Raw genomic sequence first — 19,426 nt, forward strand, 5'->3', positions numbered from 1 at the left:
GTGAACGTCTCTGGATGCTCTTAGCTGATGACAGGCAGGTCTTTCTGCCTCCTGCTTTCCACCGCACCAGGCTCGCTTGGGCTCGCCTTTCTCCAGTCCCTGCTTCCTCTGCTCTCCCACAACCCGGCGCAGCACCGTACACGCTCACTCAGCTCCCAGCTTCCAGCCTTCCCCCTGCACACCGGGCCGGTGTGGGCAGAAGGAAGAGGGGCATATTCCCAGACACCGCCATTGCACTTTTGTGCCTTTTCCCCCATATTCAAGAGTTGCCTCCCTCAGGAAGCCCTCCTGGACTGCCTGACCCACAGGCACCTTTACAGCATGAACGGAAAGGCCATAGCCTAGACGGGGCACTGGGCGTGATTTGTCTCTCGGGCGCCAGCGTCACTTGCAGGCCTCGTGATAAGGAATGGACACCGTGGGTTCTTCTGCCCAGCCTGGCCTGTCCTCCTGGGGTCAGCCCCTCAGTACTCTCCAAGCCTGCAGCTCTCTGGGGACTGCGGGTGCTAACCCATCCCTATCCCTGGTTAAGGACTCAGGGTGGGAGCCGGAAGTAGGTTTTGGACACCACAGTCTGGGCACTGTTTTTCTTTTCTTTTTTTTTTTTTTTTTGAGACGGAGTCTCGCTCTGTGGCCCAGGCTGCAGTGCAATGACACGATCTCGGCTCACTGCAACCTCCGCTTCCCGGGTTCAAGCTTCTCCTGCCTCAGCCTCCCAAGTAGCTGGGACTACAGGCGTGAGCCACCACACCTGGCTAGTTTTTGTATTTTTAGTAGAGATGGGGTTTGGCCATGTTGGCCAGGCTTGTCTTGAATTCCTGACCTCAAGTGATCCGCCTCCCAAAATGCTGGGATTACAGGTGTGAGCCACCGGGCCCGGCCCTGGGCATTGTTTGTAGAACTTTCCAGTTGGCTTGGGGTTTTTGAGCTTGGGATCAGAGAGCACCTGAATAAGACTCTTCCCATTGGTGGAAACTTAAAAAAGTGGGATGCAGGGGCTGACACAGAGACTATTAAGAGAAAGGACAGGAACACAAGGGCTGCTGGAATGTCAGCCCAGAGTTTCCAGATGCCACAATGTAAGAGTTCGCCAGTGGCCGGGCACGGTGGCTCACGCCTATAATCCCAGCACTTTGGGAGGTTGAGGCGGGCAGATCACCTGAGATTGGGAGTTCGAGACCAGCGTGACCAACATGGAGAAACCCCATCTCTACTAAAAATACAAAATTAACCGGACATGGTGACGGATGCCTGTAATTCCAGCTACTCGGGAGGCTGAGGCAGGAAAATTGCTTGAAAACCCGGGAGGCAGAGGTTGCGGTGAGCCGAGATCACGCCATTGCACTGCAGCCTGGGCAACAAGAGTGAAACTCCGTCTCAAAACAAACAGACAAAAAAAAGAGTTCATCAGAGACAGTGACATAAACAAGAGCTGAGAGATGGAGAGAGATTTGTAATGACGCCTGGATCCAGCTGTGCCTGAAGCCATTCAACATGACATAGAACTTCCTTTTTGTTTCTTGAGCCGGTTTTTGTTATTTTGTTGGACCATCTGGATGTCCCCTCCACCCTTTTTTTTTTTTTTTTTTTTTGAAACGCAGTCTTGCTGTCGCCCAGGCTGCAGGCTGGAGTGCAGTGGTGTGATCTTGGCTCACTGCAAGCTCCGCCTCCCAGGTTCACGCCATTCTCCTGCCTCAGCCTACCGAGTAGCTGGGACTACAGGTGCCCGCCACCACGCCTAGCTAATTTTTTGTATTTTTAGTAGAGATGGGGTTTCACCGTTAGCCAGGATGATCTCGATCTCCTGACCTCGTGATCCGCCTGCCTTGGCCTCCCAAAGTGCTGGGATTACAGGCATGAGCCACTGCACCTGGCCCACCCTTTTTTTTTGACAGGTTCTGGCTCTGTTGCCCAGGCTGGAGTGCAGTGGTGCAATCACAGTTCACTGCCACCTCAAGCGATCCTCCCACCTGAACCTCCTAAGTAGCTGGGACTACAAGTGTGTGTCACCAGGTACAACCAATTTAATTTTAATTTTTTGAGACAGTCTCGCTCTGTCGCCCAGGCTAGAGTGCAGTGGTGCAATCTCAGCTCACTGCAATCCCTGCCTCCTGGGTTCAAGCTATTCTCCTGCCTCAGCCTCCCAAATAGCTGGGATTACAGGCATGCGCCACCATGCCCGGCTAATTTTTGTATTTTTAGTAGAGATGGGATTTCGCCATGTTGGCCAGGCCGGTCTCGAACTCCTGACCTCAAGTGATCCACCCGCCACAGCCTCCCAAAGTGCTGGGATGACAGGCGTTAGCCACCGCGCCCGGCCAATGTATATTTTAAAAGTTGTTTTCCAGCATGAATTTAGAGGCCAGCTGGGTAGAGTGGTGGACAGGGCTCCCTCAGCACCTTCTGTCAACTCCTGGCCACTCTCTTTCCCTTAAAAATTATAGACATGGGGTCTCACTATGTTGCCCAGGCTGGACTGGAACTCCTGGCCTCAGGCGATCCTCCCGCCTCAGCCACCTGAAGCCCTGGGATTACAGGCATGAGTCACTGTGCTGAGCCTTCTCCTCCCTAAGGCACTTGTGCGCCAAAGGGCTCTCTCCTGGGGGCCAACACCCGTCAAGTGGCCAGGAAGGCACTCCTTCCACCCCAACCCCGTAGGGGAGCAGGGCAGTCCAGCTGTGTCCTCGCAGAGATGCAGCGGCCAAGTCCCTGGGCACAGCAACAGATGCCAGTGGGCACTTTGGGATGAGCAGTGCCCTCACAGGTCCTGCCACACCCCTTCCCCCCGAGAGCTCTGTCCGTGGGTTCCGTGGGCATCCGGTTGAGGAGGAAGTCACAGATGCCGCACTAAGGAGTGTGGGGTTGATGCTGCCAGCAACGGAGCCGTGGAAGGTTTCAGAGGAGCAATGACAGGCTCAGACTTCGAGCTGACTTCGGAGCAGGAAGGGGCGGTGAAGTGGGTTCCAACAGCCCGGGGGGGGGGACATTGGGAGATGGGGAGCCCTCCCAGATGGGGGCTGGGAGGACCGCAAGTCCTGGATGGTTCCTACGCGCCCAAGTGCAGCCCCCAGGGAGCTGCTTTTCCCTGGGAGCCAATCCTGCTTCCGGGTGGCCTGGAGCCCTGAGTACACATGCAGGTTCCCAGCCGCCCTGGGAGCTATGGGCTCCTCAGAGTGAGGAGTCGCTTCGAGGAAGCCCAGTGCACAGGGAGGACCATGGTCCTTGCTGCACCCGAAGTGAACGTCAGGGGCCCCCCACTTCCCTTCCTAAACATGTGACACCAGAAAGAACCCGGGGACTGCAGGGCATCGTTATAAAATGTCACGTTTATTGCTACAGTGCTGTTATATACAGGACAGGTCTCTGAATCCACCTGAAAGAGGGTCGTTTTAAAGTCCCAATCATCCAGCCAGCTGTGTTGACACGTATACAATTATTTTCTTTAAAAAAATTTTTTTTGAAAACCATCTTGAGGCACTCAGATCACACCCCCCACCCCCCTATAATTGTGGTTCCCAGGAACTGCTGTTTCTTCCTCCTAGGGTTGGGTGAATCTCGTTTGAATTCTATGCAGAACGCACAGTTCCAGAGGCTATGGGGCCACTGCCCACCCAGACCTAGGGGCAGGGCCAGGAGCAAAACAAGAGGGAGAGGCAAGTTCCCTTAAGAGATCAAACCCCCAGGGCGCAGGGGAAGCCACCGAGAAGGGAGAGGCAGCCGGACAGCCCCTCCCCTCCGCCTGGCCTGGACTGGGGGCAGATTCCAGGCATTGAGCTGGCCTTGAGGTTTCCCTTGCATCTGCCATGGGGCCCAGGCTCCCAAGCCAGTCTGGGGAGGGGAGTCAGGCAGTCCAGAATCTCCTGGGGGTAACGGTGGGAGTCTCAGGGGTGGCACGGGGGGAGACGCCCGACCTGCAGCGGGGATGAACACAGCCAGCCCAGGGGTCCACAAGGCCTCAATGCAGGGAGGGGCATGAAGGGCACAGGAAGGCCCCCAGCTAGCCAGGCCCACATCTGGGTGCCACAGTGACCACTGCACTAGTTCGTGTGGAACTGGATGGGATCCCAGGGTAGGAGACTTGCAGTTTTAAACCCAAGACAGTCCCCAGCCAGCTGGGAAGAGCTGGTTACCCTCATGGCAAAAGATCAGAAAAGGAGACCTGGAGAGAGGCCTGGGTGCTGGGACATGGGACACAGATGGGCCCGAGGGGCCACCCTGCTGGTTCTGCAGCAGGGTCGGACGCACAGCCCAAGGCCTTCGTGGGGCTCATACCAGCACAGTCCCCCGGCTCCAGCCACTCTTGCCCTTGGACCCCACAGAGGGAGGGCAGCAGGTGTGGCCCCAGGCCCAGGGATGCTCCCCAGCATTGGGGGAGGCTGGCCAGGCCCCTGGCATCCTGTCTACGTCACGATGGCCCTCTGGTGTAATGGGGACATGGTGGGGTGGGGTGGGGGGTGTCCTGTGCTGGCTCCTGAGCAGCATCCCCTCAGCCAGAGTTCAGAGCATGAGCCTGGGTCCCTGGGGCAAAGGAGTGAAGGACAGGGTGTCCAGGAGGTCCCCAGCACCGGGCTCCAGGGTGTGGTCCCCATGCCAGGGGTCATTGGTCCCAACAAAATGCCCCATTTCAGAGAGCTGTGCAGGTTCCAAGGGAGAGCAGCTTAGGGGGGCCTGGGGAGGACGTCGTGTAGGGTAGCCCTGGGGGCCACAGCTGCTTGGCAGAGTCACCTGGGAGGGTCAGAGCCACCTTGCTGACGTCCCTTCCCCCAAGCCCAGGTCAGTCCCCTTCCTGAGGGGAGAGGATGCGACAGGGAAGCCCCAAGGTGCCTTCATCAGGGAACGCCCACGCATCACTTTCCACATGACAAAACCAAGAGAACCCCCAACATCAAAAAAACAAAAGACCCGCCGCCTGTCCCCGTTCTGTCTGTGTGCAGTGGCTTCTGGGGTGGGGGGGGACGGGGGGGCTCAGGTTTACACGGGGTCTTTTTAATACAACATTTAATCATCTGGTTGATCAAGAAATGCAATGCTCAGTCTAGGAACAGCAGCAGAAATAGCGAGAGACACGGGACTTTTATACAAAAAAATTTGTTGCTTACAAAACATATGCAAAAAAAGCTTAAAAAAACCAGAGACCAAAGGCAGCATCCTTGCTAATTTTCATCTACATTAAGAAAAAAAAAATCTTGTAACTAATGTTTTTATTTTCCTTAAAAAAAATATTTCGCTTAGGCACAATTTGCTGGTGGCTTTAGAAGAATAAGCCAGGTTTCCACAGCATCCCCCATGAGTGATATGTTTCCATTTCTCCGCTTTTTATAGTTAAGGCATTTTTTTCTTCTCTGACAAAGTGTACGTTTTGTTGCTTGCTTTCAGGTTTTGTTTACTGGGAAAAAAAAAAAAAAAAAAGCTCCTGTCAGCCCAGGCAACAGGGCCAAGATGCAGTTTCAGGATCCATGGGACAGGTCACAGGGTGACACGGTGGCTGAGATTCGGGGACAGGGGGAGCGAGGCCAGTGAGTGGTAGGCCAGGGCCCCAGGGAGCTCCTGGACCCAGCGTCACCTTGGCCGCCCCCATCACTCCGAACCTTGTCAGGTTGGTGTTGGCTCGATGCTGACAACAGGTGTGTGAGGTGTGGATGTGGATGAAGCCCGGGGTCTCGAGTGGCCGTTCTGGGGCCAGAGCACAGGGCTGAGAACGTGTGGCTCGTCCCACGGAGGCATACCTTTCACATGTGCCCGGTGGGGTTGTGGGCTTCGCTCAGGCCTGGGTGGGGAGCTGAAAGCACCATCTGGGGGTCTCCAACCACACCCGACACCTTTTCCTCTTCTCGCCGTTTCAAACAGGCTGCTTTGGGATTCAGGTTCCGCTCTGGAGGGAGGGGGAGAGCTCTGTGGGGGACGGTCCCAGGGAGGAGAAAGATGTGAGGTGGGAGTGGGGGGTAGGATGTCAGGGAGGGGGGGGTGGGGGCAGAGCCCCATCACGTGTGGCCTCCTGTATTTCCGGCTCTCACCTCCTTCCTTGAGAAGGCTGGGGGGATGGGGTGGAGGCTTGTAAAGAAAAGAGTGGGTATCAGGGGGTGTCTGGGGAACGTCACTGGGTCTGAGACCAGCCACAAAGACAGACATGGACAGAGTCCGGGGGCGGCAAGCACAGGAGGACCCCAGCATCTGCACCTGGGTGTGGGGAAGGGAGAGGGTGCTGGGGCAGCCCTGGCCGGGGAGCCTACCTCGCACCTGCTGCTCCAGCCCCAGGATGACCTGCACGGCCTGCTGCAGGATGAGCAGCTTGGTCTGCGCTTTGTCCGACTTGAGGTGCATCTGGCACATGCGCCCCAGCTCCCGGAAGGCCTCGTTAATATCCCGCACGCGCACCCGCTCCCGCGCGTTATTGGCCATGCGCCTCTCCCGGTCCCTCAGGTCTTTCTCCTCCAGGGACAGCACCTCGTCCGTACTGCTGGGTCACAGCACCGAGGCCTCTGTTAGTGATGCGCCAAGGCTGGGTGGGAGGGCAGGGCTGGGTTGTGGAGAGGGTATCCAGCTACTTGTGTTTGTGCTGGTGTGGGCAGCAGTGTGGGTACACGGCTGGTGTTGGTGGGCACAGCAGTGTGGGCAGCAGTGCAGGTACATGGCTGGTGTGGGTGTGGGCAGCAGTGCAGGTACATGGCTTACATTGGTGGGCACAGCAGTGCGGGTACACGGCTGGCGTGGGTGTGGGCAGCAGTGTGGGTACACGGCTGGCGTGGGTGTGGGCAGCAGTGTGGGTACACGGCTGGTGTTGGTGTGGGCAGCAGTACGGGTACATGGCTGGTGCTGGTGTGGGCAGCAGTGCAGTTACACGGCTGGTGTCAGGCACTGCAGTGCAGGTACACGGCTGGTGTTGGGCACAGCAGTGCAGGTACATGGCTGGTGTTGGTGTGGACAGCAGTGGGGGTACACAGCTGGTGTGGGTGTGGGCAGCAGTGCGGGTACACAGCTTACGTTGCTGGGCACAGCAATGTGGGTACATGGCTGGTGTTGGTGTGGGCAGCAGTGCAGTTACACAGCTGGTGTCAGGCACTGCAGTGCAGGTACACGGCTGGTGTCGGGCACAGCAATGCAGGTACATGGCTGGTGTGGGTGTGGACAGCAGTGGGGGTACACGGCTGGTGTTGGTGTTGGTGTGGGCAGCAGTACGGGTCCACATGCTGATGTGTGTGTTGTCACATGCGTGAAAATGTGCTTCTCTGTGCACGCGGCGAATGTGCTCCCTGGAATGCAGCAGAGCCCCATGGTGGGGCGCCTGTGTGTGTACGCAACTGGCTGCCCAGGTGCAAGTGCCCTCAGACTCAGCTCTAGGGGAGGCTGTGGATGTGGTCACACCCAGGAAGACCCAAGGTCTGACTGTTCCCAGACGTTTCTGTGGAGGGAGATGGGGCCCTGCTTCCCCGTCTGGGAGCCCACAGGGTAACTGCTTCTCCCTTGACCCTGCTCACTCTGTGGGCCCCAGGGCAGGGCTGGGGGCAGGGGAGGCCCAGTGCCTGCTCCTCTCTTTGTTCTTCCCTCCCAAGATGATGACTTTCCCTGCTCAGAGCAGCCACTTGCGGGGTGATGGACAGCTAGGCCTGGCCAGACTCACTGTGGACAGAGGAGGCCTTGAAGACACGGGCTCAGCAGGCAAATACCTGGGCCACTCCAACAACCCGGGACTGGGGAGTCCAGGACTCAAGTCAGGGCTCACATGGAGCAAAGCAGCTCCCATCCCCCGAGACCCCCACACCCTGGGGAGGAGCCTCAGAAATGCACCCGTCCCCTACAGTGAACTCCGGCTGCCCCAAGATGAGCCCTCCCTGTAGCTCCTGCCCCTGGCTGGGAAGGCCAGCTCCCTAGGCCTCCGGGAACCCCGTTGTCACTGCCACCGTGAATGGTCGCAGTAGGAGCTCTGAGGTTCCAAGAGCCTGTTCTGTGCCAGGCCCAAGGCTGAGCCCCCTCTCCAGCTGAGCAGCATGCAGCTGGCGAGTGGGCACTGTTGCTGCTGCCGCGGGGGTGCGGGTCCCGGCCCAGGCCTCTGTGCTGCATGGCCCTGCACGGGTGACCTCGCTCTGTTCCCTGGCTTCCTACTTGGTAGAATGGATGCCGGTCCCCATCAGGGCACCCACTGCTCTAGGCTGTGGTGAAGATGAAATGGGTGAAGGTCTGGCCCAGTGCCCAGCATGCCTGGTGCCCTGTCTTAGTCTCTAGGGGGCTGCCTCACCCACTTGCCTGCCCACCCTGCCTTAGGGGCCTGAGGGGATCCCTCCAGATGGTGGGGGCGGCCCCTGGAGCCCAGGACAAGCGCACAGACCAAACTGACAGGACCAGGGGCTGCGTGCTCCCGGGTCTGGTTTCTTCCCGCAAGCCCTGACGGGGGGCTTTGGGGGAGGAAACGCCCTGAGGTTGCAGCCCAGCCGCTCCCGGTGCTCGGGCAGCAAGTGCGAGGTGAGGAGGGGCTGCCACGGGAAGCAGAGGGACGGACGGGCGGGATGGAGGGGAGGGCGGAAGGCAGACAGCAGAGAGGCGGGCTTGGGGGGCGCGAGGCGTGCCACACACGGCTGCAGAGACTCGGAAACCTTAGAGCTGAGGGGATAGCGCGTGGGCCGGGCCGGGGCTCTGGCTCCGGTCCCAGCAACAGTGCTGCAGGAGAGAAAGGGTTAACGGGGTGCAGGCGAGGAAAGGAAGGTGTTAAGGAAGCAGCCGCCAGCGCCAGTGGGGGGAAGGAGTCAGCTCACATCTGGGGGTGGGGACAAGGTCTGTCTGTATCCTTCCTCCCCCTGGCCCTGGGAAATGGGGGTGATAGGAAGTTTCCCTATCACCTTCAGATAGGGAAACTGAGTCAGAGGCAGGGGATGGGCTCATGTGGCCTTGCGTGGCATCTGCCTGACGGGAAGGGGCCAGGGTGGTTTGCACACCAGCTCCTGTCTCTGGGATCAGGGGATACTGGCCTCTGTGAGCTGGGTTCTGGGCTTCCCAAGAAAGGAGGACCAGGGCGAGTGGGAGCCCCTTGGAGCTGGGAGATACAGTTCTGAGCCACAGAGCCCAGGCCTGAAGGACTAGGGGTCCAGAAAGAGTCCAGTCCTCCCACTGTGGAGGGGATGCTGAGGCAGGCAGGGAGAAGGGCTGGCAGTCAGGAGTGGACAGTCATGGCAATGCGGTCAGGGGGGTGAAGGGCACAGTCACTGCAAGGAGGCAACTGCTGCAGAGGGAGGGCTGGCTCCAGGAAGGCGGGCGGGGAAGGAGAGCGAGGGCAGGAACACGAGGGAGGGTGGCGCTGCGGGGACGCTGGTGGCCCGCGCCCCCACTGACCTCGCACTTGCTGCTCCAAGTTCAGGATGACCGAGACAGCCTGGTGCAGGATGAGCAGTTTGGTCTGGGGCTTCTCGCTGTTGAGGTGCAGTTGGCACATGCGCCCCAGCTCCTTAAAGGCCTCGTTGATGTCACGGACCCGCAGCCGCTCCCGGGCGTTATTGGCCACCCGGCGCTCCTTCTCCCGCTCGGCCTTCTGCTCTGGGGGGAGAAGGTCGTCCTCGTCCTCGTCTGGGCTATGGGGAGGGCGCCGGGAGGGGGCCAGAGGGAGACAGTGAGGTTGGGGGAAGAGCGTGGGGCCCGCCGACGGCCTCCCAGTGTGGGTGCGGTGTGCGTGTGGCCTGTGCACATGTGCGTCCTGATGGGGTGAGGGTGGGGAGGGCCGAGGGGTGGGTTGGCACCTGGTCCGGGCCCGGGGGGCCTTCAGCTCCTTCTTCTCCTCCTCTGAGTGGTCAGCCGCTGACGTGTTCTCCTCGTCCTCCTTCTCCTCCCGCTTGATCTCGCCGGCAGCCGCCGTGGCACCTGCTCGCCCTAGCCCTGCAACAGGCCTGGGGTCAGGGGCCTGCGTCGGCCTCCAGGGCCAACTGACACATCTCTTTGTGCTCCTGTGGTGAGGGACTTGGGCTTTCCTGGAAAAACCAGGTCTTGGCCAAAAATAAAAACGAAAAACCAACAACCAGAACTGGATCCCTACCTCACGCCATGTGTAGCTACCAATGCCAGACAGATTAAGGACCACAAGATGAAAGGGAAACAGTTTTACCACCTTTGGAACAAAGTGTGTAGAAATTCTGCAGCAACTCAATGGCAGGAATCTACTAAGATGCTAAAAGAACACTCTTCTTTTTTGGTGAAAGTAAACTGTTTCAATCATTAACTTAAAAATATGGAACACTTCGGATGGGCACAGTGGCTCACACCAGCTCACACCTGTAATGCCAGCATTTTGGGAGGCCGAGATGGGTGGATCACGAGGTCAGGAGATCAAGACCATCCTGGCTAACGTGGTGAAACCCCATCTCTACTAAAAATACAAAAAATTAGCCAGCTGTGGTGGCGGGTACCTGTAATCCCAGCTACTTGGGAGGCTGAGGCAGGAGAATCACTTGAACCCAGGAGGCGGAGGTTGCAGTGAGCCAAGATTGCGCCACTGTACTCCAGCCTGGGTGACAAAGCGAGACTCCGTCTCAAAAAAAAAAAAAGAATAAAACTTTGGAACACTTCAGGAATGTCCACGTCACCCTTGTGCAGATGCTATGCTAATCTTTATCATTCTCATTTTAGTCCAAGAGCTGTCCAAGCAAGTGCTCAAAGCGCTGCTTTTGAAAGAACACAGGCCGGGCACAGTGGCTGACTCACGCCTGTGATCCCAGCACTTTGGGGGGCTGAGGTGGGAGGATCACTTGAGGCCAGGGGGTCATGGCTACAGTGAGCTGTGATCATGCCCCTGCACTCTGTGTGACAGGATGAGACCCTGTCTCAAAACAAAACAAGTAAAAAAGAAAAAACAAAAATCAGTCAGCTGGACTATATCAGAATTGAGAGTTCCTGATCAGCAAAGATACCAGGAAAAGAAAAACATATGCCAAAGAATAGAAGACACCCACCATAGATGTAGCCAACCAGGAGGTGATCTCCCACAATCAATGGGAAAGGACAAAAAGAAAGTAACTCAGTAGAAAAATAAGCAAGGTATCCAAAAAGGCATCTCACAGACAAGGAAACCACATGGCCAGAAACACGTGGAAGTCCGCTTCAGCGCATCAACAGATTAAGGAAATGCAAATTAGGGTGGCTTTGCGCTACCCTTTCATACCCAGTCAGCTAGCAAAGTTGAGGGACCTGAACAGTCAAAATCTTGCCTGTGGGAGGGCAACTTGGCTGCTTTGGAAAATAATTCATCAGCCTTTCCTCTGAATTGACAACAGGTGTATCACACCCTTGATCAGCAGGTTGGCAGGAAAGCATGATGTTGGAATGACCTACAGCCCCATGCCCGGGCCAGGGCCAACGGCACACTCACAATGGGACCCCAGCCGCTCACACCACACATGTACCCCACACACAACATAAGCCAGCAAACCAGCATGTAAAGAACACGCTAGTGGGACGCCGTGTTCATGAAGCTCAAGAACAATAATTGCAAAACATGTGGCTTAAGGGTACACAGTGCCCCAAATGAATGCGGCCACTCTGCGTTCAGCAGGGCCTGGGCCACCCCCAAAACCCGGGCTTTGGGAGTCCAGGAATCAGTCAGGGCTCACATGGAGCAAACCAGCTGCCATCCCCTGAGACCCCTGTACCCTGAGGGGGAGCCTCAGAAATGCACCCGCTCCCCACAGTGAACTCTGCTGCAATCGGCCAACGCCAGCCACCAGGACCAGCCCAGGCCTCAGCACACGAAGTGAAGGACAGGAAGGAAACAGAGGGGAGCCTACGGGTGAAAGACTAAGCTTGGGGCTGCCCCTGGAAACTGCTGACCTGTGGGTCCGGACCCTTCTCTGGGGTGGGGCCGTCCTGGGCACTGCAGGGTGCTGAGCAGCATCCCTGGCCCCCACCCACTCCCTGCCAGGAGCTCCCCTCAGCCCTGACAACTGCAGATGTCCCCAGACATCACCCAGTGTCCCCTGGGGGCAGAGCCACTGCGGTGAGATGCCCTGGCCTAGGGGTGATAGAATCAAGGTACTTGGAAAGTCTGCCTGGAAAGCAGGCAGGATTCCTGGGCTGGTGGAAGGCACAGGGCCAGGACAGGGTCCACAATGACCCCGCCTTCTCCTGGGCCTCTCATGGGTGTCTGAGACGCTCAACAATCCCCAGGCCCAGGTCCAGATTTGTCCCCAACCTGTTCCTTTGTCCCCTTCCTTACAGAGTTCCCAGCCCCAGTGTCACCCACAGCTCGGGCCAGAAATCCCAGAGCCACCCTGCCTTCTCTCACCCTCAAGTCCTGTCCATCACAAATCCTGTGGGCCCCGCCTTCAGGAGATGCAGGGCCCACCCACTGCTCACCCCTCCAAGGCCCCTGGACCAGCCCTGTGGCCTCTGCCTTGGTCTCCCGATGCCACTCATAGTCTGTCCTCCAAGCAGCCACCAGAGGGTATCTGTGAGCACCTGGGTCAGGTCCCATCCCTCCTCAGCCCTCCACGGCTGCCACCTTTCTCATGGCCAAATCCCAAGTCCTCCCCGCAGCCCACAAGGCCCCGCATGACCTGCCCTGCCCTCCCCCCTTCCCTCTCTCCCTCTCCTCACTCTGCTCCAACCCCACGGGTCTCCTGGCTGTTCCTCCCAGGTGCAGTCCAGCCCCAGGGCCTTTGCCTGGGCTGCGCCCTCTGCCTGAAACCCTCCTCCTCCAGGTACTTGCCTACTCTTGCCTCCTCCCAGATGCTGCCCAAACACCACCTTGTGGCCTCATGGGCCACCATCTTCAAAGCCATACAAAACCCCCAACCCACCGCAGCCACTTCGTTCCTTCTCCCTGGCACCTGTACTGTGCAGCGAGCTCCTGGTCTGTCTCCCCTGAAGCAGAGGCATCCTGCTGCACCCCTCGCCCCTCTTCCCCAGTGCTGAGCGCTGCCAGGCACACAGCGTCTGGGAGCAGGCGAATGAAGAGGCAGCCCAGAGCCGTCCACCTCACACGCCCAGGGCCAACGCCGGCCCTGCCGGTCTTACCCACCCTCCTGAAGTTGCTGACTGGGGCGCCCATGTCACCAGGTGCCCCCACGGTGACCACACCTGCCCTGGGCTCCCACCCTGACCCCCACCACTAGAGTGCCTCAGTTTCCCCAACTGGAACCAGGAGTCGGACAGTCCCAAGCTCAAGAGCTTACCACTGTAGGAGTCGGGAGGCCGAGACAGGTCAGGGAGGGTGCCTGGCTGGCTGGGGAGGGCCGCGTGGTTGTGCATGAGGCTGGTGCTGCCTGCGAGGCCGTCCTCGGGGTGGCTGCCTCCAACCTGCAGGCGTGGGGAGACGGGTGCATCAGGGGGAGCCGGGTCCCCGCCCACTGCCCAGCCCCACCCTCGCCCAGCGCTCACCAGGCCTGCGTGCCGCCCGCCCAGCGACATGGGGCCGGTGAAACCTGAGGCCAGCGCCCCGTGGCCAGGCAGCAGTGTGTGCATGTCGCCGGCTGTGCCCACGGCGTGGCTGCGGAGCACATGGATGGCCTCGTCCAGGTGGTCTTCTATCTTACTCTGCTGCAGGGTGGGGGGATGGGTGGTGAGGGGCCCAAGCCGAGGGACCCCACAGGCCCCCATTCATGTCCCTTCCACATGCAAGTGGCTGGTGGTCCCATTTTCCCCTTCCCCAAGAAGCTGCGTATGCCAGGCATATGGCGTCCGGGAGCGCACACAAAATGTGTGTGCCTTGGTGGCCACGAGGCCTCAATAACAGCTTGGGGCTTATTTACAAGAAACTAACTAAAAGGTTTCTCCTTCTCAAGGAGCATCTGTCCTGCAAATTCTGTCGGGGAAGGGTGGGGTGTGGCAGGGCGGGCACTCACCAGGCCGTGGAGACCCCCGTCGTAGCTGGGCGATAAGGCACCGGGGGCTCCTGCTCGAGGCCACTGTGATGTCCCTGGAAGGGAGTGGGGACGTGAATGGGGTGCAAGGGGCAGGGTGTGAGCATGGCCTGATGCCCATGGGGAGGGATCCATGAACCACCGCGCCTGTCCAGCCTCCGGTGATGCCCACGATGGCCATTCCGGGGCACCCCACACTGATGCAAAGCTGCTCAGCCCCGCCAGGCAGGGATGCTGGGTGCCCAGTGGGTACCGCCATTCCCATCTCTGAGCCTCAGTTTCCCCATCTACAAAATCCAACTCCCCACTCAGAGGATAAAGTGGCTCGGCAGCACACAGTAGGGGGCTCCTCCCCATGCTGCCCCACCCTGGCTGACCCACTCTGGGCTCCAGCAGCAGGCAAGGAAGTGGCAAGCTCCAGGTGGGACCAGACAGGCCGAAGTGAAGTGAGGGTTCCTGGCGCTTCCCATGGGGCAGAGATGAGGACTCACGGGTGTTTTTAAACACCCAGACCTCCTGGAAACCTCCAGTTCTCACTCCCCCTCCTCCTGTACCTGCCCCCCACCCCCTGCCGATAAGCAAGCACGTCCTCACAGGGATAGGAGGGTCTGCCCTCCCATGCCAGAGCACCACACAGGGTAAACAGTCAGTACCTAATAAATACCCAGTGGGTGAGCAAATGGCAACACGCACACATTCTAGAGTCCAGGCCACAGCCCTGGCGCTGCTGGCCCCATCGGACCTGGGAGCTGCTAGGCACGCCAATGTCCCCTCATGTTCACGCAGTGTGAACTGCCAGGTCCTGCCTCCTGGCTTTGCCTGTGCTGTGACCTAACCTGGACGCCACCTCCCAGCCCTCCCTCACTGCCTGGTTATGTGCTATAGCCTTGGAGGGCTGGCTTGGAGGCTGCCTCCACCAGGCAGCTTTCCTGGATTGCCCAGTGGAACACAAGCCCATGGGGGACTCCCTTCCACTGTCGGTTCCTGACCAGCGATGCCACGGGCCCTTGGGGGCCATCTGCTCCCTCCCACCTGCCTGCCTATCCCAGCAAGGTGCAGGCACCAGAAACAGCCTCCCCTCCCCCGCAAAACCTTCACAGACCTCAGCCTCCCCTCCCCCCAAACCCTCACAACCTCAGCCTCCCCTCCCCCCAAAACCCTCACAGACCTGCCAGGCCCTGGGGGGAGCCCACAGGGGTGGAAGGGCTGGACGAGAAGTTATTGCTTGAGTGATCCGGGGAGTAGATCTGCGAGGAGGACCAGGAGAGATCGGCGGTCAGGGGCCGGCCTCTCAGGTCACTTGCCTGGCCACCCCCCATGCCCCACGCCTCACCGAGGCCAGTGCTTTGCCGAGGGCATCCCCGGAGCTGCCAGCTGTGGTCCCTCGGGAGCCTGTGGGTGAAGAGAGGTGAGGCCCATGCAGCCCGGCCTGGGTGCCGCCGCCGACGGCAAGCTCTCCTGCGTTCTGCCGTCCTGCACAGACACTGCTGCGCCGGGGAGAGCAGCCTGACTCGGGTCCGGTTTCTGTCTGACCCCCTGAAACCGGCCTCTGCAGGGGTTGAGGCACTGGGGACAGGCCGCTGGCAGAGGACCCTGAGTGGGTGAGTCCCCCTCTGGGCCTGGGTGGGTGAGTCCCCCTCTGGGCCTGGGTGGGTGAGTCCCCCTCTGGGCCTGGATGGGTGAGTCCCTCTCTGGGCCTGGGTGGGTGAGTCCCTCTCTGGGCCTGGGTGACTGAGTCCCTCTCTGGGCCTGGGTGGCTGAGTCCCTGTCTGGGCCTGGGTGGGTGAGTCCCTCTCTGAGCCTGGGTGACTGAGTCCCTCTCTGACCCTGGGTGGGTGAGTCCCTCTCTGGGCCTGGGTGGGTGAGTCCCTCTCTGAGCCTGGGTGACTGAGTCCCTCTCTGACGCTGGGTGAGTGAGTCCCTCTCTGGGCCTGGGTGGGTGAGTCCCTCTCTGAGCCTGGGTGGGTGAGTCCCTCTCTGAGCCTGGGTGACTGAGTCCCTTTCTGACCCTGGGTGGGTGAGTCCCTCTCTGAGCCTCTTTCCCAGCTGTAAGGCGGGAAAGCCGCTCCTGAAAGATCTGTTTCCAGACATCCCAAGCCCAACACACGTGGCAGGCCCTGCAGACAGCGGACAATGAGAACTGACAACAACCCGCTCTCAGGGCCAGCAGACGCGCCTGCGCCTCCCGTGGAGTCCTCGCCACCCCGCACTGAGCCCACCCAGACCCTGCCTGGAGCCCAGTGTCCCCTCAGAGAGGCCGCATCCCAGGGAGGGGCCATACCCAGGAGGCTGTCAGCCCCGCTGACAGGCGGCGTGTGGCTGGAGACGCCGCCGTACGTGGCTCCGGGGGCTGAGGAGAAGGAGGATGCAGATGGGAGCCCACCGTTCACCTCTGCTCCATGCAGCTGGTAGCCCTGGGGGGTCAGGCAGGAGGAGGGTGGGTTAGATGGGGCACTGCCACCCTCCGCCCACCCCCTGCCCCCTGCCCTGAGTCCTACCATGCGCTCGTGCTGGTGCAGGCCACCAAACGTGCTGCTGCTTCCACTGCTGCCCACCGGGCCGCTACCGGGCGGGAGGGGCAGTGGGGATGAGCCCCCACCCAGCATAGGCCCGAAGCCCACCTGGCCCGGGGGACTCCAGAGCTCAGCTGAGGGGTGCAGGCTGCCATCTGTGGACGGGAGCTGGTAAGGTGGGGGCCAAGTGGGGAACCCCAGCCCTGCCCTACCATCCCTGGCGAGCCCCCGCCCTGCCATATACCTGCCACGTAGAAGGGGGCGGGATAGGTGCTGCTGGGGGTCTTGGCGGACGGGTAGGCGGCGGCATCCCTGCCGTAGTCCTCACCTGAGCTGGGCGGGTACACCTGCGGGCGGGTGGGCGGTGGGGGGTGCAGTCAGGACGGAGGGGCCACGATCAGCCCACGCACCTTGCCGGCCTCCTGTCCCCTCCTGGTAGCACGTCTACCACCCCGTTTCCCTTCCCTGTAAAGCCACCCCCCTTTAGGTAAATCCCAGCCCCTGGCCAAGTTTGAGGTTCTTATGATGTCCTGGTCTCCCTCTCCTACTCCTTTTCCAGCCCCCACCTCCCGCCCCCCTGAACTTCTGACCTTTGTACTTGAGGACTTGGATCTGGCTCTGCCTACTAAACCTTTTTCCTCCTTAATCCAGAAAACTCCTATCGACCCATCAAAACCCCAGCTCCAACACCCCATCCCATCCTTCTCCCTTGTTCCCCAGCTGGAATCAATCTTCCAGTGCTGAGCTTCCCTTGGTCCCAGAGCAACATTCGTCCTTCACTAAAGTAACAGGAAGAGGGGTCTGTGAGTAGCGCCAGCTCTGGCTGGCTGGCACTGCCTGGACTGTGGGGCTGGGGCCTGTTGGTAACGTCTGCTGCTGTGCTGGAGCGGGAAGTATGCTGGGTGGGCCTGATGTTGTAATAAACTGGGGGGCGGTTTCAGGGCAGAGAAAGTGCACCCTGGGGAAGGAGGGGAGTGAGTGATACTGTTGGGAGCAGAGCCTGACCACGCCTTTGGCCTGGGAAGCCAACCTGACTCTAATCCCGAACCCAGGCCTGTGGGGAGCTGGTCGGCTGGAGGGGTGAGGAGATGTATGCCCAGGGCTCTTGGGGCCAGCACAGGCACTGGGCAGAGGGTGGTTGGTGGCTACTGAGCCAGGGAATCGGCAAATTCCCTCTCCCTCCAGCGAGATGAGACCGCAGGAGTGTGGCACAGCAGCCTGGACCATCTGCGAGGCCTGGCAGGGAGGCAGGGATGCGGGGCAGCCTGAAGCTGTGAGGATGTAACAGGGAGCCCCAATTGCGGCACCCCCCGCTTTTTTTTTTTTTGAGACGGAGTCTCACTCTGTTGCTCAGGCTGGAGTGCAGCGGCATGATCTTGGCTCACTGCAACCTCCGCCTCCTGGGTTCAAACGATTCTTCTGCCTCAGCCTCCCAAGTAGCTGGGATTACAGGCACGCACCACCATGCCCGGCTGATTTTTGTATTTTTAGTAGAGATGGGGTTTCACCATGTTGACTAGGCTGATCTAGAACTCCTGAACTCAGGTGATCCACCCACCTCAGCCTCCCAAAGCGCTGGGATGACAGGCATGAGCCACCACACCCAGCACAATTGTGCCCTTTCTAAAGGGGCCTCAGCCACCAGGACTGCCTTTCTCTCAAAACAAGACAGACAGAGGCTGGACCTAGGGAAGAACTTCCCCGCCTTCCCTTGGAGGCGGCCTCAGGTCAGAGCTCAGGTCAGAGCTCAGATCTTGGCTCAGAAATCACAGGGGGCCTGTCCACTCGGGGCCCACCCCGCCATGTGTGTTCCCAAGCTTCGCCAGGACACAGGGCCTGGCACTGCCACTGACGAGCTGTGGGGTCCCTTCTCCCTCGTGCGACTCACCGAGGATGGAAGACCCGGCGGGACCTTCCGGACCTTCTTGGGCTGCGTGTCTGTTAGGAGCAAAAGGGGTGAGAACCGGCCACTGGCCATGACAACAACCCCTGCCCTACACCCTGGAGGAGAGACCCTCACAATTCCCGTTTCATATATTAAAAACCTCGGGTCGGCTGGGTGCGGTGCCTCATGCCTGTAATCCCAGGACTTTGGGAGGCCAAGGCAGGCAGATCACGAGGTCAAGAGATCGAGACCATCCTGGCCAACACAGTGAAACCCCTTCTCTACTGAAAATACAAAAAGTAGCCGGGCGTGGTGGCGGGCGCCTATAATTCCAGCTACTCGGGAGGCCGAGGCAGGAGAATCACTTGAACCCGAGAGGCAGAGGTTGCAGTGAGCCGAGATCGTGTCACTGCACTCCAGCCTGGGGACAGAGAAAGACTCCGTCTCAAAACACAACAGCAGCAGCAGCAACAACAACAAAAAGCCCCGGGTCTATCTATACGGCTCCAAAGATGTCGAAGAACCACGACGGTTTTCTCCCACGACGCGCAGTTTGGAAAACGAGGAGTTGGTGGATTCTGAACCAAGGCTCTGCTGAGAAGCCCCTTGGCCCCACCCTCCTTCCAAGATGGCCCCGACTATCCCATGCAGTCAGGCTTCACCACCTGGGGCTGCTGTTTGCAAACTCGCCTACAGGATAAAATCCATAACCCGGAAACCAGCACTCAGGCGCCTTCCTGGTCACTCACGGACGTGCACACAGTGGGAAAAGTTCGACTGGCCCAGGCGCACGTGCCCAGCCGAGGCGGAACAGAGGCCTCCTCCCGCATCACGGGGCTCCTGTCCTTGGTCTATTCAGAGCCACGATCTTTTACGTTTTTGTGCTTTTTGTGGGTGATTTCACGCTTATTTTTTTCAGGCAGGGTCTTGCACTGTTGCTCAGGCTGGAGTGCAATGGTGCGATCGCAGCTCACTGCAGCCTCGAACTCCCAGGGTCAAACCATCCTCCTGCCTCAGCCTCCTGAGTAGCTGGGACCACAGGTGTGTGCCACCATACTTAGCTAATTTTTAAAATTTTTCGCAAAGATGGGATCTCCCTATGTTGCCCAGAATTTCTGGTTTGCAACTTTTGGCCTCAAGTGATCCTCCTGTCTCGGCCTCCAGAGAAGCTGGGACCCCAGGTGAGTGCCACCATG

General features: G+C 59.4%; 1 protein-coding gene and 1 non-coding gene across 37 annotated transcripts in view; both read right to left on the reverse strand.

The window, feature by feature from the left end:
* Positions 1 to 3,308: 3,308 nt before the first annotated feature.
* TCF3 (transcription factor 3) overlaps positions 3,309 to 19,426 on the reverse strand; it is a 42,861-nt gene continuing 26,743 nt past the window's right edge. For 3 of the 36 annotated variants that reach the window (XM_016934594.4, XM_063800971.1, XM_063800975.1), the window contains 12 exons: positions 18,234 to 18,283; positions 16,590 to 16,692; positions 16,331 to 16,500; positions 16,114 to 16,246; positions 15,166 to 15,224; positions 15,001 to 15,079; positions 13,815 to 13,888; positions 13,351 to 13,506; positions 13,146 to 13,269; positions 9,723 to 9,858; positions 9,322 to 9,557; positions 3,309 to 5,872 (listed from right to left, as the gene is read on the reverse strand). In XM_016934594.4, coding sequence (XP_016790083.1) covers positions 5,730 to 5,872; positions 9,322 to 9,557; positions 9,723 to 9,858; positions 13,146 to 13,269; positions 13,351 to 13,506; positions 13,815 to 13,888; positions 15,001 to 15,079; positions 15,166 to 15,224; positions 16,114 to 16,246; positions 16,331 to 16,500; positions 16,590 to 16,692; positions 18,234 to 18,283 — 1,463 coding nt within the window. In that variant the 3' untranslated portion in view covers positions 3,309 to 5,729. Of the gene's footprint in view, positions 5,873 to 6,230; positions 6,458 to 9,321; positions 9,859 to 13,145; positions 13,270 to 13,350; positions 13,510 to 13,814; positions 13,889 to 15,000; positions 15,080 to 15,165; positions 15,225 to 16,113; positions 16,247 to 16,330; positions 16,501 to 16,589; positions 16,693 to 18,233; positions 18,284 to 19,426 lie in introns of all 36 variants that reach the window. The other 33 variants (XM_063800964.1, XM_016934599.4, XM_063800976.1 and 30 more) reach the window with 24 other exon arrangements.
* On the reverse strand, positions 10,528 to 10,631 carry LOC112206484 (U6 spliceosomal RNA). The gene has a single exon (XR_002940845.1). It is a non-coding gene; the product is annotated as a U6 spliceosomal RNA (small nuclear RNA).

The sequence above is a fragment of the Pan troglodytes genome, chromosome 20 (assembly GCF_028858775.2).
Source record: "Pan troglodytes isolate AG18354 chromosome 20, NHGRI_mPanTro3-v2.0_pri, whole genome shotgun sequence".
In the NCBI taxonomy this organism is placed as follows: Eukaryota; Metazoa; Chordata; class Mammalia; order Primates; family Hominidae; genus Pan; species Pan troglodytes.